The sequence below is a fragment of the Myotis brandtii genome, unplaced genomic scaffold (genome assembly GCF_000412655.1).
Source record: "Myotis brandtii unplaced genomic scaffold, ASM41265v1 scaffold2591, whole genome shotgun sequence".
Lineage (NCBI taxonomy): Eukaryota > Metazoa > Chordata > Mammalia > Chiroptera > Vespertilionidae > Myotis > Myotis brandtii.
The window spans coordinates 265,515-282,529 of record NW_005359844.1 but is presented as its reverse complement, the minus strand read 5'-3'; the positions used below and the strand labels follow the sequence as shown (position 1 = coordinate 282,529).

General features: G+C 50.9%; 1 protein-coding gene across 1 annotated transcript in view; it reads right to left on the bottom strand.

The window, feature by feature from the left end:
- PRDM5 (PR domain containing 5) overlaps positions 1–17,015 on the bottom strand; it is a 126,992-nt gene that overhangs the window by 44,637 nt on the left and 65,340 nt on the right. Inside the window, exons 3-9 of the mRNA XM_014541054.1 lie at positions 15,467–15,641; positions 13,383–13,557; positions 11,877–11,969; positions 11,552–11,673; positions 6,270–6,349; positions 2,918–3,002; positions 1,621–1,778 (exon numbers count right to left, since the gene is read on the bottom strand). Coding sequence (XP_014396540.1) covers positions 1,621–1,778; positions 2,918–3,002; positions 6,270–6,349; positions 11,552–11,673; positions 11,877–11,969; positions 13,383–13,557; positions 15,467–15,641 — 888 coding nt within the window. The remainder of the gene's footprint in view (positions 1–1,620; positions 1,779–2,917; positions 3,003–6,269; positions 6,350–11,551; positions 11,674–11,876; positions 11,970–13,382; positions 13,558–15,466; positions 15,642–17,015) is intronic.

The window sequence follows — 17,015 nt, the reverse complement described above, 5'->3', positions numbered from 1 at the left end:
AGTGGGGAAAAAGTAATGAATTATTTTAAAAGATAGTATATACATGACCCTTAACAGCATGCTTCCATCAACCAAAATCAATAAGCAAATATTAATTACACCACAAATACATGTTAACAGACATTTCTGAGATGTTGAGTCTCTTTGGACAAATTTTATAAATTCAATGCAAACATTACCTATTACATACACAAGGTAAGTAAGATAGAACATTCCGAAACAAGAACTTGCGGAAAGTGTAGGAAACGCAAACAAAGATCAACAGAGAAAACTGAGGGATGACAGCGTGAAGCAAGTCCTATTGGGAGGAGGGAGAGAAGGGGGTTTAGAGGTCACACCAATGAGGACCAATGTCAGCTGTTCCAGGTGTGGTGGGCAGAGTGAGGACAGGAAGCTGCTGAGGTCAAAATGACGGGGGGAGGGGCGGGGGTGAGTAGGAGGTGTGTGCTCTGACTCACCCAGCACTGGGATCTGCTAATAACACGAGAGCCCAGAGGGGCGGATCAGGTGAGCTCGGGGACGCTCACCTGGCAGCAGGGACGGCAGTGGGAGGTGGGGAGACGAGAAGCCTCCTTGATGGGCATGGCCGTGATGCCAAGCAGTCACCAGGATGGTAACACAGCGTCTGACTGCGAAGGGGTGGGATCAGGCAGAGGAGAGAAGCTTTAAGAACTGCCTTCTCGCCCTGACCAGTTTGGCTCAGTGGATAGAGCGTCGGCCTTCGGACTGAAGGGTCCCAGGTTCGATTCCGGTCAAGGGCATGTACCTTGGTTTCGGGCACATTCCCAGTAGGGGGTGTGCAGGAGGCAGCTGATCGATGTTTCTCTGTCATCGATGTTTCTAACTCTCTATCCCTCTCCCTTCCTTTCCGTAAGAAAAAACAATAAAAATATATATTTTTTAAAAAAAGAACTGCCTTCTCATTCCAAAAAGGGGCTAAAACTAAAGGAAGGCGCAGGGGTCATTCTATGCTTTTGTTGTGAACAAAACCAGGAAACTCCAAGAGAGAGGTTATGGGGGCAAAAGGCAGGAAAAGGTCCTCCCGGGACATGCGAAATGCATTGGGTCAGAGAGATGCCCAGTTATGGGTCCAGCAAGCGGCCCTAAGTGCGGGTCTGAAGCTTGGATTCAAGAAGCAAATCCGCCGGGATTCATCAGGAGAGAGTTGGCGGCAGAGGTCACCGTTGGGGCTGACACAGAGAAGACAGGAGAGGACCAGCCAGGGCTCCGGCCAGGCCCTGGGAGGGACCCGGGCGTGTGGAGAGCCTGGAGGCAGACCTGTGCGCAGACTGCACCTGTGCCTGCAAGGGAGGGAATGTGGAAGGGAATGTGAGCAGCGTGTCCCACCTCAGAGGGAGGGGGAGGAGGAGGAAGCCTGCGTGACTAGTGCCGTTCAGAAGAGAGGACGGAGGACCCTCTGCGTGTGTGGAGAGCAGTCTCAGAGGGTGGGAGATAGAAACGGGGTCCCCAGGCCACGGCCCGAGTGAGGGCTCAGCCACAGCACAGCCTCCTCCAGCTGTTCCAGGGACGGCCGGCCCCCGACATATAGAAAGGGCTTCAAAGGAGAAACGACCGGAAATCAGGGCAGCGCATTGGGAAAACGGGCAGCAGCAGCGTTACCTTCTTGTGGTTCTTGTACACGTTCCGGTGGGCGAAGCCCTTCCCGCAGCGCTTGCACTTGTAGGGCTTGTCCTCGCTGTGGATCACCTTGTGGGCGCCCACCTGGTCCAGCCTCTTGAAGGATTTGTTGCAAATCTCGCAGCGATAGGGCCGTTTCTCTGCGGGAAAGGAGTGCAGACCCCTCAGATAGACGTGAAGCGAAGGAGCGAAAACAGCCTCCCCTCCCGGGACTCCTCAGGGGAACGACACTGAAACGTGATGGAAGTGCCTGCAGGGCCCCCACCGCCGCCCACCGGTGCTGACGGGCCTGCTCGCCAGGAAGCGGAGCTGGTTCATAGAGACCCGCTTCGTAAACTGATGGTGCGAAGAGCTTAGATATAAAGACAATTAAAGTCCAACGAAGAAATCCCACTTCCAAGAGGAAAACCCGCCAGTAGGTGCGAGCTTCCATCAGGGCCACACTCCGGCACGAGGCGTGGCCTGGCCGTGACAGATGTAAAGGACATAAAGGACAGACCCGCCTCCTGCTTGGCCAGGAGTCCGGCCCGGGAGACACCAGGCCCCGAGGCGGCCCCGGAACCCCTGTGCTCACACTCCTCATGCTGACAACGAGGCAGAGAGATGCTGTTTGTTTCTCACAAAGCCCTTCTGAGGGGCACCCGTTCCTGACCTCTCAGGTTCATTTGACAAAACATCTGTCTCTATCTCCTAACAAAGTGGACATTCAGTGACACTGTGACCTTCGTGGCCTCACGTTACTGACTTCCTGAACTCCAGAAAGAGACCTCACAAATCACAAATCATCCTCAGAGCTGGCTTTTTAAAAATCTGTATCACAGACCCCTTTCTGATGCAAACGTGCTTGCACTGAGACTACGGCTTTAAAAACTAACATCCTCAAAGTGGATGTCTGAGCGTCTCACTAACGTTTACCGGGACCTCAGTGAGACGGGAAACGCATCTCGAGATGCAGGGGCTGCAGCCACGGCCACGGTCCCTGGGGTCAGGCCCTCCACAGGCTACAGACAGAAACCAGCTCATTTCCCTTCCCGGCAGCTGTGAAGCGTCCAAACCAGTGCCCCATGTCACAGATGAAGAATACAGAGCCTGAGGCTCAAGCAGGACTGAGGAACAAACTAAAGGAGGGCTTGGGAGACCTTCGTATCATTGAGACCAGCCACCCTGGCTCCATAGACAGGCTGAGGTCCAGCGAAGTTAAGTAACTTGTTCAAAACCGCACGGCTAGGGAATGGCTGCGCCACAACCAACAGCCAGGCCTCCTGCCGACCTCTCTTACCTGAGTGGGTGATCATATGACGTTTTAGCTGATTCGCCGAAATGAATTTCTTCATACATTCTTGACAATCAAATATCTCATGGATCTGCAAAAGGTTAAATCGACAATTAAATCAACTGTCAAAGCCACATACATTTTATAGAGCTCAAATAAAAGTATAAACATGCGGAAGTTGCTATGGCAATAACCCAAACTATATATTATAATTCAGCCCTAATCTGTTCATTCTATACTATGTATATTAAAACTAGAGGCCCAGTGCACAAAATTCGTGCACTGGGGGGTGGGGTGTCCCTCAGCCTTGCCTGCATCCACTTGCAGTCCTGGACCCCTCACTCCTTACCACCTGCCTGCCGCTGCTCCTTAGCACTGCCGTGGAGGCAGGAGAGGCTCCCGCCACTGCTGCTGCGCTCGCCAGCCATGAGCCCAGCTTCTGGCTGAGCAGGGGGTTTCCCCTGTGGAAGCACACTGACTACCAGGGGGCAGCTCCTGAGTCGAGCGTCTGCCTGCCCCTGCCCGCCCCCGTGGTCAGTGCGCATCATAGCTACCGGTCGTTCTGGTCGTTCCGCCATAACGGTCACTTAGGCTTTTATTATATAGAAGATTGCAATGAGCCTAAGTTAATTAGTAAACCCATGTCATCTATAATAATAAAAGCATAATATGCTAATTAGACCAGGTGCCCTTCCAGATATCCTTCCTTGTGGACAAAGCTGCAGAGGGTGGAGCCGTGGCAGAAGCAGCAGAGGCCCCCCGGCCTGAATTTTGTGCATCGGGCCTCTAGTTAAAAGAAAATAAGATTGCACACTGTTTAACTATGTAATACTGCTGACCTACCTAGTGCATATTAAAGCTAGCCTTTCTGTAAAGCATCACACAAGTGTGTTATAATAGCAGAGCCGCTGGGCCCTGACAGAGAGGAAGGTCACGGCGAAGTCCTGACCAGGCACGGATGGCAGTGCGTGGTGAGCAATGAGGGGAACACGGATGGCAGTGCATAGTGAGCAATGAGGGGAAGGCCGTTGTCACCGGCCAAATAGCTCCCTTGATCTAAGTGGCCCTAAAAAGAGGGAGCAAGTGGGGACACAGAAGCCAGGGCTGCAGTCTTGGCCTACATTCTGAGCCCGACGAATGGCAGGTCGGAGGCTGACAGATGGCAGTGTGTGGTGAGCAATGAGGGGAACACGGATGACAGTGTGTGGTGAGCAATGAGGGGAGCACGGATGGCAGTGTGTGGTGAGCAATGAGGGGAACACGGATGGCAGTGCGTGGTGAGCAATGAGGGGAAGGCCATTGTCTCCCGGCAAATGGCCCTCTTGATCTAAGTGGCCCTAAAAAGAGAGAGCTAGTGGGGACACAGAACCCAGGTCTGCAGTCTTGGCCTAAATTCCGACCCCGACGAATGGCAGGTCAGAGGCTGACAGCCACCTTCCGCTTTGGTCAGAGCTGACTCTTGGTGAGTCGGCCAAGGCAGTTGTGAAAAGCAGGGAAAAGGGAGAGAAACAAGTAGAAGCAGAAGATGCCGTCCCACTCGTCTGACTTGCACCCCTGGATGCAGGGCATCCAATCTGGTCAGGAGATGGGCGGGGTCAGAGAGCTCCAGGTCCCTCAGAAAGCTGGGCGGGTCGCACAGCACTCCCACAGCCAGGACCATGTGGTGCAGAGAGACCCTGCCTGGGACATCTGGAAGGTAGTCTCTTCCACCATCCGAGGCCCACCCACAGGAGCAAGGGTACAGCATGCACTGTTTATTTAAAGATAGTTAGCACAGGTCCATATTCTTAAACTATGTTTCTGTAACACATGAATAATGCCCTTTATAATGGCAAAATGCTCTAAGAAAGATGAGATGCCTTCTCAGCTACACATAAATGAAATCGTATTTATTTTCATTTTTAATGCTAAACTTTTACTAGAATCTACAACATAAAAATGATTAATGCATTTATAAAATGGAAACTTAAAATACTGCAGAATAATAATCATATTTGTATACTTCTAACTCTCATGGCTCCTGAATCATGAAACACTTTTAAAGGTTGAATTGAACTGATATTACCCAAATTATAAAATAGAAAGCATTTACTGTGCATGAAAGCAATTTTGCATTAAATATCTTCTTTATAGTGGAAAATTCAGGCCAAAGCTATTTTCAAAACTCCTAAAAAGGTTTAATAAAACAACCAGATTTAAAGTGAAAATGATTAGTAATTCTATTTATGCCTAACGTTAGGTCATGTACATAAAACCAGATTTAAAGTGAAAATGATTAGTAATTCTATTTATTTATGCCTAACATTAAGTCATGTACATAAATGTCCATTGATATGGGGGGGGGGGTAATAACACTAATTTCAATCCCAAACTAAGTAATTTTCAAGAAGGATCACAGCCCGACTGGCATGGCTCAGCGGTTGAATGTTGACTTAAGAACCAGGAGGTCATGGTTCGATTCCTGGTCAGGGCATGAATGATTCTTTCTCATTATTGATGTTTCTCTCTCTCTTTCCCTCTCCCTTCCTCTGTGAAATCAATAAAAATATATTTTAAAAAAAAGAAGGATCAGAGTATATCTTATTGGAATGTAGGATAGTATACAGTAATGTAGGCTATTACACTACCAGTGGTTCTCAACCTTCTGGCCCTTTAAATACAGTTCCTCATGTTGTGACCCAACCATAAAATTATTTTCGTTGCTACTTCACAACTGTAATTTTGCTACTGTTATGAATCGTCATGTAAATATCTGATATGCAGGATGGTCTTAGGCGACCCCTGTGAAAGGGTCATTCGACTGCCAAAGGGGTCGTGACCCACAGGTTGAGAACCACTGCACTAGACGAAAATGTAATTCGGCATCGTCTTAAAGCACCACCTACTGGCAATGTGAAATACTGCAACCAACCTCTACTAGACATTAGATGTCCCCAACCATGTGTATTGGTCAAAGCTGCCTATGGCTTCAAAAGGGCTAAGTCAGAGGCACGAAGCTGCAGTGAAGGAAATCCCACCTCGAACTCATCAGTGACACTAATATCCTTAGAGACAACGTGGGTGCTGTTCTCCACCCCCACCAGCTAGGATCGAGATCTACCAAGACCTGAACAAGCAGCCAGGATCAAGCTTGTAGGGGAAGGAAATATTCAGGAACTACATCTACTGATTCTGAACAATAGCTCAGAATATTCTTTGGACAAGGTTACTCTTCTACATCTCGGTCTTTCATTTTACAACGTTTGTACTGAAATCAATGACAATATTTAAAAAAATCAACTTAGATGTACACGGCAGACACCATGCATGATTAAAAAAATCGGGCACTCCGATGGGCACTCATCTTTATCCCACTGACCTTCCTGTGCTCCTGTAGGCTGGATGCTGAAGAACACTTTTTATTGCACACGGAACAGATGAGCTTTTTCTTAGGATCTCCTGAAACAAAAACAAAACACCACCAAGAGCTAAATGAGGAGCATCGGAAGTAGAGTTTCTCAGTGTTTCCTCTTCACGTCTTCTCCTCTTCCTCCTAGAACTGGAGTCCTAGCTCCTCCCAGAAGAAATTGGGGGACAGTTTATGACTATTCACCTGAGAATGGAGATAAATGCTATCGCCCATAAATACAAAATCTCAGTTAGCATCCACAGGATCTGGGCGAAGGGGAAAGGTGGGAAGGGGGCTAAGGGAGTTGGCATCTTCACTCCGCTTTGTCCTGGGTGACCCTAAAGGTTCTCTCCACACTCCCAGCATCCCTAGGTTCAAGGACAACAGCTCCTACCAAGCCAACACTAGCCTGTACACTATTTCAGTTTTCCTGTATTCAGGCAAATCTGATATCTGACTTTCGATTCCATTTTCAAAAATATTCAGGGCCCACCCTAGCCAGTTTGGCTGAGTGGATAAAGCGTCAGGCTATGGAACGAAGGGTCCCAGGTTCAATTCAGGTCAAGGACACAAGCCTGGGTTGCGGGCTCCATCCCCAGTAGGAGGCGTGCTGGAGGCCGCCAATCAATGATTCTCTCTCATCATTGATGTTTCTATCTCTCTCCCTTCCTCTCTGAAATCAATAAAAATATATTTTTAAAAAATATTCAGGGCCCACCCTAGCCAGTTTGGATCAGTGGATAGAGCGTCAGCCTAAGGACCAACGTCACAGTTCAATTCCCGGTCAGGCCACATGCCTGGGTTGCGGGCTCAATCTCCAGTAGGGGGCATGCTGGAGGCCGCCAATCAATGATTCTCTCTCATCATTGATGTTTCTCTCTCTCTCTCCCTCTCCCTTCCTCTCTGAAATCAATAAAAATATATTAAAAAAACAACAACTCAGCTTCTCTCTTCTCAGCATCTTCAACTCCTATCCCTAAAAGGACCATCTGTCGCCATCAGTGTAACAGCGGGGAGACTGTCTCTCTCCTGGGATACCAGCCTTCCCAGCAAAGGATCCCACTGCCCTGTGTGGACACTGCTCTCAAGATGGAATGTCCTTTCCCCAAAAGTCTGTGCCGGCCACGGAGGAAAGGAAGAAGCAAGAGAGGCTCAGAACAAGACAGATGGGGTGCCAGGCCCAGCGAAGGGTGGGCACGGTGACCTCTGGCTGCACAGTAAACCCCACATTTTCCATGACCCGCCCGCTGCAGAGCAAAACAAACACTTTGCTTCATAAACGCTTTCCTACAAAACCACCAGGAGCTTCCAGACGAGAAGGATTAGAACACCCAAGGCCAGTGACGAGCCGTTCCTCAGGTGAGGATTAACAACAACAACAACAAAAAATTCAGGAACACATTACTTACAAAGGTAGGGGATGTGTGAGAAATTGATATAACTCAGCTTAGTTACTGCAGGTTTGACACAATGGGGCTAAGTACACTTCTAGGAGTGGCTGGAAACCCTATCCACCACATGTCACAGTTTCTGTGGAAAAATGTGATGATTATTTAAAGACTCAGCTTCCTGCCCGGCTGGCTTGGCTCAGTGGTTGAGCGAACCAGGAGGTCACAGTTCAATTCCCGGTCAGGCCACATGCCTGGGTTGCGGGCTCAATCTCCAGTAGGGGGCATGCTGGAGGCCGCCAATCAATGATTCTCTCTCATCATTGATGTTTCTCTCTCTCCCTCTCCCTTCCTCTCTGAAATCAATAAAAAAAAATATTTAAAAACAACAACTCAGCTTCTCTCTTCTCAGCATCTTCAACTCCTATCCCTAAAAGGACCATCTGTCGCCATCAGTGTAACAGCGGGGAGACTGTCTCTCTCCTGGGATACCAGCCTTCCCAGCAAAGGATCCCACTGCCCTGTGTGGACACTGCTCTCAAGATGGAATGTCCTTTCCCCAAAAGTCTGTGCCGGCCACGGAGGAAAGGAAGAAGCAAGAGAGGCTCAGAACAAGACAGATGGGGTGCCAGGCCCAGCGAAGGGTGGGCACGGTGACCTCTGGCTGCACAGTAAACCCCACATTTTCCATGACCCGCCCGCTGCAGAGCAAAACAAACACTTTGCTTCATAAACGCTTTCCTACAAAACCACCAGGAGCTTCCAGACGAGAAGGATTAGAACACCCAAGGCCAGTGACGAGCCGTCTCAGAGCCGGGGCTGGGGGAGCCCAGGCTGGAGACCGCCCGCCCGGTGACGGCGGGAACGCACGGTCCCAGAGGTGTTTCAGCATCTGGCTTTCCACTTACGTCGCAGACTCACTTCACAGACGACAAGAAAGATTTGCTGTAACACATCACAGACGGAGACGGAGAAAAGGAGAAGAGCATGTTACACCCGACAGCTTGACATGGACCATGAAAGCAGGCCATGCAGAGCCAGGAGCAAGGAGTGCAGACAACGCAGCCTCCTCAGACCCGCACATGCCCTCCAGGAAAGGGACAGCACAGCCCTGCGGATAGAAACTTCTGCTCAAAACTTAAATATGTTAAAACTCTCCTGGGATACCAGCCTTCCCAGCAAAGGATCCCACCGCCCTGTGTGGACACTGCTCTCAAGATGGAATATTCTTTCCCCAAAAGCCATACAGGTCACATAGGAAAGGGAGAAGCAAGAGAGGCTCAGAACGAGACAGACGGGGTGCCAGGCCCAGCGAAGGGTGGGCTCAGCAATCTCTGGCTGCACAGTAAGCCCCACATTTTCCATGACCCGCTGCAGAGCAAAACAAACACTTCGCTTCATAAACGCTTTCCTTCAAAACCGCCAGGGGCTTCCAGACGAGAAGGATTATAACACCCAAGGCCAGTGACGAGCCGCCTCAGAGCCGGGGCTGGGGGAGCCCAGGCTGGAGACCGTCCGCCCGGTGACGGCGGGAACGCATGGTCCCAGAGGCGGTTCCAGCATCTGGCTTTTCACTTACGCCGCAGACTCACTTCACAGACGACAAGAAAGATTTGCTGTAACACATCACAGACGGAGACGGAGAAAAGGAGAAGAGCGTGTTACACCCGACAGCTCGACACGGACCATGAAGGCGGGCCATGCAGAGCCAGGAGCAAGGAGTGCAGACAACGCAGCCTCCTCAGACCCGCACACGCCCTCCAGGAAAGGGACAGCACAGCCCTGCGGATGGAAACTTCTGCTCGAAACTTAAATATGTTAAAACTAGAGGCTCGGTGCATGAGATTCATGCACTGGGGGGAGGTGTCCCTCAGCCTGATATCCTTAGCATTGCCGTGGAGGTAGGAGAGGCTCATGCCACCGCCACTGTGCTCACCAGCCGTGAGCCCGGTTTCTGACAGTGGTGCTCCCCCTGTGGGAGAGAACTGACCACCAGGAGCAGCTCCTGCATTGAGTGTCTGCCCCCTGGTGGTCAATGTGCATCATAGCAACCGGTCGTTCCGCTGTTTGGTCGATTTGCATATTAGCCTTTTATTATATAGGATTTTATAATAATGAGATTAAGCATTTGGAAATCCTATTGTAGGCTCTTAAAGTGCTGTGCACTTGAATAGAGGTTAAAACTGCATTCCAGTCAGATTTTATTGTCTTTAGCAGACGACAAGAAAGATTTGCTGTAACACATCACAGACGGAGACGGAGAAAAGGAGAAGAGCATGTTACACCCGACAGCTTGACATGGACCATGAAAGCAGGCCATGCAGAGCCAGGAGCAAGGAGTGCAGACAACGCAGCCTCCTCAGACCCGCACACGCCCTCCAGGAAAGGGACAGCACAGCCCTGCGGATGGAAACTTCTGCTCGAAACTTAAATATGTTAAAACTAGAGGCTCGGTGCATGAGATTCATGCACTGGGGGGAGGTGTCCCTCAGCCTGATATCCTTAGCATTGCCGTGGAGGTAGGAGAGGCTCATGCCACCGCCACTGTGCTCACCAGCCGTGAGCCCGGTTTCTGACAGTGGTGCTCCCCCTGTGGGAGAGAACTGACCACCAGGAGCAGCTCCTGCATTGAGTGTCTGCCCCCTGGTGGTCAGTGTGCATCATAGCAACCGGTCGTTCCGCTGTTTGGTTGATTTGCATATTAGCCTTTTATTATATAGGATTTTATAATAATGAGATTAAGCATTTGGAAATTCTATTATAGGCACTTAAAAAACACTCAAGGGCTGTGCACTTTAACAGAGGTTAAAACTGCATTCCAGTCAGATTTTACTGACTTTAGTATTATATATTCTACACCAAAGACACTTTTGCTGAGCTGGCTCTTACAGTTAAATTAGGGACTATTAACAATCTTAAAGGGCCACAGATGCATGGGCATCCGGAAGCTCTGTTTCCAGGCCAGTCCTTCCTCCACCAGGGCTCATACGCAGCTCACACCTGAAGGAGCTCACCCACAATGCAGCTTACACCCAAGGGGGCTCACACGCAGCTCACACCCAAGGGGGCTCACACGCAGCTCACACCTGAAGGGCAGCCCAGACCAGGTGGAAGTGCCAGCTCACTCGCTCACACCAGCCGCCAGGACCCAACGTGTCAGCATTAGAACAAGGCACAAACAGGGACATTGAGGCTGACCCCGATCACCCTCCTCTCCTGAATGCGAGGGTCGGGGACAAGAAATCCAGTTTCCTCGTATCAGAAAGACATGCCACCCACTTCCCAGAAGCCGAGGCAGCAGGATGCCCTGGAGGAAGTGTGGGTGCAGTAGGGGCTCCGGGGACCGCCCCCTCCTCTAAGGACACGCCTCCCGGGGTGGAAAGCGAGCTCTGAGGGTGCGGGGTCTGCTTGGCTCAGTGCAGTGCATTCGGTCCCTGAACCAAAACCGTCAGCAGGTGACAGGCGGATGCAACCCCGTGACGGTCGCCTCTCACGCCTGCGTCGCTGTTTACCCAGCCATCGGAAGAATCCAATGGCATCTGCTGTCCTCATCCAAACAGTCAATCAACCCCCATGGCACAAGGCAGCCGGTCATTCTCCCCGACAGAGGAGAAGAGAAGCGTTAAAAAGCGGAATTTTCCTTTAAGGATAAGAAGGCAGATGGACTCAGGCAGGAAAACGACAAATTCTGCCGAAATCGACTTCGAAAAGAAAGTGTCGGGGGAAGGGAACGCCTGTCCGCACATGCGTGGAGGGAAGGCCAGCTGTCCGCTCCACAGCGACAGACAGAGGGGCTGCAGACAGACAGACAGACAGACAGAGGGCTGTGGACAGATGGACGGCTCGGCCAGCAGGACCCCTCACCCGCGTGGACGTTTTCCTGGTGTCTCCTCAGGGCATCCCTGCTCTTCAGCCGCTTCCCACAGCTGCCGGCCTTGCACACGAACCTGGCTTTGCCCCTGCACGTCTCCTGGTGCTGCTCGCAGCTGCGGGGCAGGGAGAGGGGCCGGAGGCGGCTTTGAGCGCGTGCCCCAGCCCGGGCCGGGGTCACCGCGTGCATTACTGGGCAGAAAGGACAGCGTTTCAGGTCTGTAGCCCAGAACAGAGCCACGGAGAGGCCTGACGCGTGCACTCCACAGTGACCCGCGGGGACCCCGTGCCTCACAGCCCTCTGCTCACCCACACACACCTGGGCGCCGAGCTGAAGGGCGCATTGCAGGCGGAGCACTGGAAGCTTCGGGGGGAGTCCTTCGGGCTGCCTTTGGCCGGGCACTGGAGAGCACTGAGGAGGAAAGACAAGGAACAAAGATGCATGAAAACGCCTCTCTCTGAACAGTCAGGGAGCACGCTCTCTTCCCACTCATCTGTGGCCCTTTAAGACTAGGAGGAGTCCCTAACTTAACTGTAAGAGCCAGCTCAGGTGTAGGATATATAAGACCAAACTCAATAAAAGCTGACTGGAACGCAGTCTTAACCTCTGTTTAAAGTGCGCAGCCAGTGTGTGTGTGTGTGTGTGTGTGTGTGTGTGTGTGTCTGTGTGTAAGAGCCTGTAATAGAATTTCCAAATGCTTCATCTCTTGTTATTATAAAAATTTAACATATTTAAGTTTTAAGTGTTGGGCAGACATCTTCCTCTCAAGTTTCACAAGCCAAAGCGGATGTGTATAACACCGGGCAGTGACTAAGAAACGTGAATGAACGAATAAAACCCTAACCCTATGCTGGGGAGTTCTTGCTCACGTGCAAATGACGCTCTGTTCAAAATAAACGTTCCCAAATGCATGCATCTACTCTCTCACTTTTACTAGTAGTAATCCCTGATCCTGTAAAACGCTAAAGTGAAAGAACAGTGTTACATGCTGCTGACATATCCATCAGGTGACAGAGGGTGCGGAGCGATGGGCGGGACCATGTACGCCATCTCGGCGCCCTGGCCTCACACATTCACGGAAGTGACTCCTCAAAGTGGCTGGGAAGCAGCAGCCTCCGCACCGTCCCTGCCTTCCTTGTGCTCTGAGCTGTGCGTGTCCCACACTCGCCTCGCCCTGGTTTCAGCAGGAACATCGACGCAGACCACTGAGGCGTGGCCTGTCACCTCCACGCACCCGCTAGGATTTGCGTGTCTAAGTTCAGATTAGTAAACCAATGAGCTGGGGCGTGAACGGCAAGTTAGCGAATGAACAAATACAGTGGGGCCTTGACTTACGAGTGTCCCGACTAACAAGTTTTTTGAGATCCGAGCCATCTCTCGGCCGACTTTTTGCTTTGAGTTGTGAGCTAAAATTCGGGTTATGAGCCAGCTTCAGATACCCCACCGATAGTTGGCACAGTGAACATCACCGTGAATGCCACAACATCAGCCCAGCATCACGTGTCTCACTCATTCACTTTTTGATTTGACATACGAGTAATTTGAGTTACGAGCTCCGTCACGGAACGAATTTAACTCGTAAGTCAAGGCCCCACTGTACTGGTTTGCATAAGCCATGTTCACTAGTTAAATTCACAACCAAGATGTTTCAAACATCAACACACTACAGGGAGATGAGTGAATGACAATGACCATGCCTCTGGGGGCTCTGCCCTCCCCCCCCCCCCCCGTGTCTGCCACACACACACACACACACACACACACGCAGGTTAGAACCACGGGGAGCCAGGGTCCCTGGGTCAGAGCTGCGCTCTGCGTACGCACTGTCTCTGCAGGGCCTGGCGCACGGGGAACTTCTTCCCGCAGGGCTTGCACTTGAACTCCTTCTCCCCGTCGGGCGTCCGGTGCAGCGCATGCAGGTGCTCGGCCAGGACCTCCTCGCTGGGGAAGCTGGACTCGCACTGGGGACAGGCGTGGTCCTCGCCACAGCCGCGGCAGCCTGCGCGGTCACAAGGGCGCGGGTTATCGGACGAGAACGAGAAGAGCTCTCAGGTCGCCCCGCATTTTAAAACCACATCAGCTGTGCTGCCTGGTCTCAGAACTGAACATTCGTCTCGTCTCTATGAACAGGAACAGTGTTGCCCATGAAAAATAATAGGAAGTGTGACTAGAGAGAAAAATATTGTTTGTTTGTTTTTTAATAATTTCACTTGTGTTGTACCAAGTTATTACAAAATCGTGTTTCACTTTCCCTGAAATGTTAACTGTTCACGGCAAGGAGCTAGTGGTACGTTACAAAGGGGGGCAGGTTCCCCCCAAAACGGGTCACCTTGAGCTCACATTTAGCTGCACAAAGAGACCGTCCAGCCAAGGACTATGCTGCATCTTCAAGGGGAATGTCTCGCCTACGTGACAGGCCCTGATAGCAGGCCAGGGAGACCCCGTTCCTGCTGGCCATCCTGCCCGCCACCACAGCTCTGCCTGAGCGTGCATTCAACTTACATATCGTGTCTGATTATCAACTGAGCGTATATGTAGAAAATGCAGAAAATCTGAAGCAAATAAAATTCACCAACCATCCAGGCAGGAAGAGACAAGCACTCCATCCATTTCTGACAGGTTCTGTGCCTTCATATGTTACACTCAGCCTAGAAAGAGCTACGTGGATGATCACACTTCATATACAATGTTATATGTTGCTCTTTTTTTCCATTTAACATGGAAAAGTAAAAAAAAAAATGAGTTGTTTTATGTGAAGGTTCCATAATTTGTTTAACAAAGCTCTTTGTTGTTAGACATCTGAACAGTTTCCTTTGTTTCTCGTTATCTTGTACTAGAGGCCCGGTGCACAAAATTTGTGCACAGTTAGGGTCCCTCACCCTGGCCAGCGATCAGGGCTGATCTGTGGGGCAACCGGCGGGGTGATCGAGGGGCCTCTGCTGGCACCCACCTTGGCCGGCCTGGGGCCTGTGGGCTGGGGGCAGCTCCTGTATTGAGCATCTGTCCCCTGGTGGTCAGTGTGCAGCATAGCAACCAGTCATTCCACCGGTTGTTCCGCCGTTCGGTTGATTTGCATATTAGGCTTTTATTATATAGGATTATTATTTTTTAATCTCACCCGAAGATATTTTTTCCATTGATTTTTAGAGAGAGTGAAAGGGATGGAGGGAGGGAGGAAGAGAGAAGAGAGAGAGGAGAGAGAGAAACTTGGATGTGAGAGAAACACAACAACTGGTTGCCTCCCACACGTGCCCTGATTGGCCTAGGATCGAACCTGCCACCCAGGTAAGTGCCCATGACCGGGAATTGAACCCTCTACCCTTTGGTGCGTGAGCCAGTACACCAAACACTGAGCCACGTCGTCCAGGGCAGCTTCTGTTATTTATTGATTGGTTGGTTGTTTTGGTTTGGAGTTTTATTCTAAATAAAAATAGCAACAATGTAAGTACTTAATTTGTATGTTTTAAAATCTATTCATTTTGATTCTTTTCACAAAATAATGGAAATTGCTCTTTTGTTAACTAAAGAACAATAGGGGCAGTAATACAGAAGTAGGAGATATATTTAAGTAATGGACACCTTCGCATGTCCCAGGACAAGGGAGATAAAGTCTCAGAGACGCGGGGACCTGCCAGGTCACAAGGCAGGTGCAGGGCTAGAGCCGAAGTCCTCCCTCCTGCTCCCCCCGTACACCCGGGAGAGTGGGGCTTCCCGTGACCTTGGCCTTGATGCAGGGCACACCTGTCACCACGCCCAGCATGCTCCCCCCGCTGGCAGAAAGCTGGGCGCACAGCTGGGCACCCCTGAGCACAGCGCTGGCAAAGCTAGCTCCATTTTGCAACCACCATTCACCCCAGTTCTGTTTCTCCTCCACTTCCGTCCGCTGGGTCACCGAGGCGAGGTCGTACCTGTCCTGCCAGGTGTGGACTCCCCTTGAGCGAGGTGGCCTTCCCCCTCCGGGGCCATCGGCGGGGTCTGCGGCTCCTCCTCGTCGGCCTCCATGTCACTGTCCAGGTAGCCGATCAGCAGCTCTGTGTCTGACTCTATGTCTTCAACCGCCAGGTAGAAAATGTTTTCTCCTTCCTGTTGCATGACCAACACAGCTCAATGGAAACCGGGGAACTTCCGGCAGGAATTAAGAAGTCATTGTAGAGGCTGGGGGGCCGTACACCCTGAAAAGGGACTATTACTGTTTTTATGTCCAGTTAGTCTGGATACTGAAAAGGGAAACTGACAATATTCAGTCACCTTCACATAAAATACAAACATATATGTTATAGACAGTGACACTTATAGACATCAAATAAAATGAGGGTAACTGTTTAATCTTCTGAAAGTGACTGGCGCATCATTAATTGGCCTGTGCAGGCCGCCCTGAGGCCCATAAACGCATCAGGAAGGACCTTGCTAAGTGAGTGTCCTTCCTGCACCCAGACAGGGAGTGAGGACATATCAATGAAGTCATGTTGAATAACGTTTCATGCAAAACCGAAGAAAAACGAACTTTCAAGTCTCAGCACACACCAAGCCCTGAAACCATTTCTAAAGCGCTGGACCGGAAACAGCAAAAAGACGTGGTACCTGGGCGCTCAGAGCATCGTCTGGGTCCCCGTGGCACCCAAACCCCACCTCAGGGGCAGAGGGAGGGGAAAACAAGTCCCACCCACGCACCAAAGCTTCTCAGAAAATTCCAGAAGACAGAAACCAATGGGGCTGAAAGGATGGCTAACTACCGCAAGGGAAATCTCAGCCCCTAACAGACAGGAGGGAGGCCCCGGAAGCCCCGGGACCTGCACGCTGGCCATCAGTGAGCACGAGGCCTGCTGCCTGGGCCGGCTGCAGGGAGCCACCGGGCAGCTGTGGTCCCGGGAGGAGCACCGGAAAAACTGACAATATTCAGTCACCTTCACATAAAATACAAACATATGTTAAAGACAGTGACACTTATAGACATCAAATAAAACGAGGGTAACTGTTTAATCTTCTAAAAGCCAATGGCGCATCATTAATTGGCCTGTGCCGGACGCCCTGAGGCCCGTAAACGCATCAGGAAGGACTTTGCTAAGTGAGTGTCCTTTCTGCACCCAGACAGGGAGCGAGGACATATCAATGAAGTCATGTTGAATAACGTTTCATGCAAAACCGAAGAAAAACGAACTTTCAAGTCTCAGCACACACCAAGCCCTGAAACCATTTCCAAAGCGCTGGACTGGAAACAGCAAAAAGACGTGGTACCTGGGCGCTCAGAGCATCGTCTGGGTCCCCATGGCACCCAAACCCCACCTCAGGGGCAGAGGGAGGGGAAAACAAGTCCCACCCACGCACCAAAGCTTCTCAGAAAATTCCAGAAGACAGAAACCAATGGGGCTGAAAGGATGGCTAACCACCGCAGGGAAATCTCAGCCCCTAACAGACAGGGGAGAGAGGCCACGGAGGCCACGGAAGCCCCGGGACCTG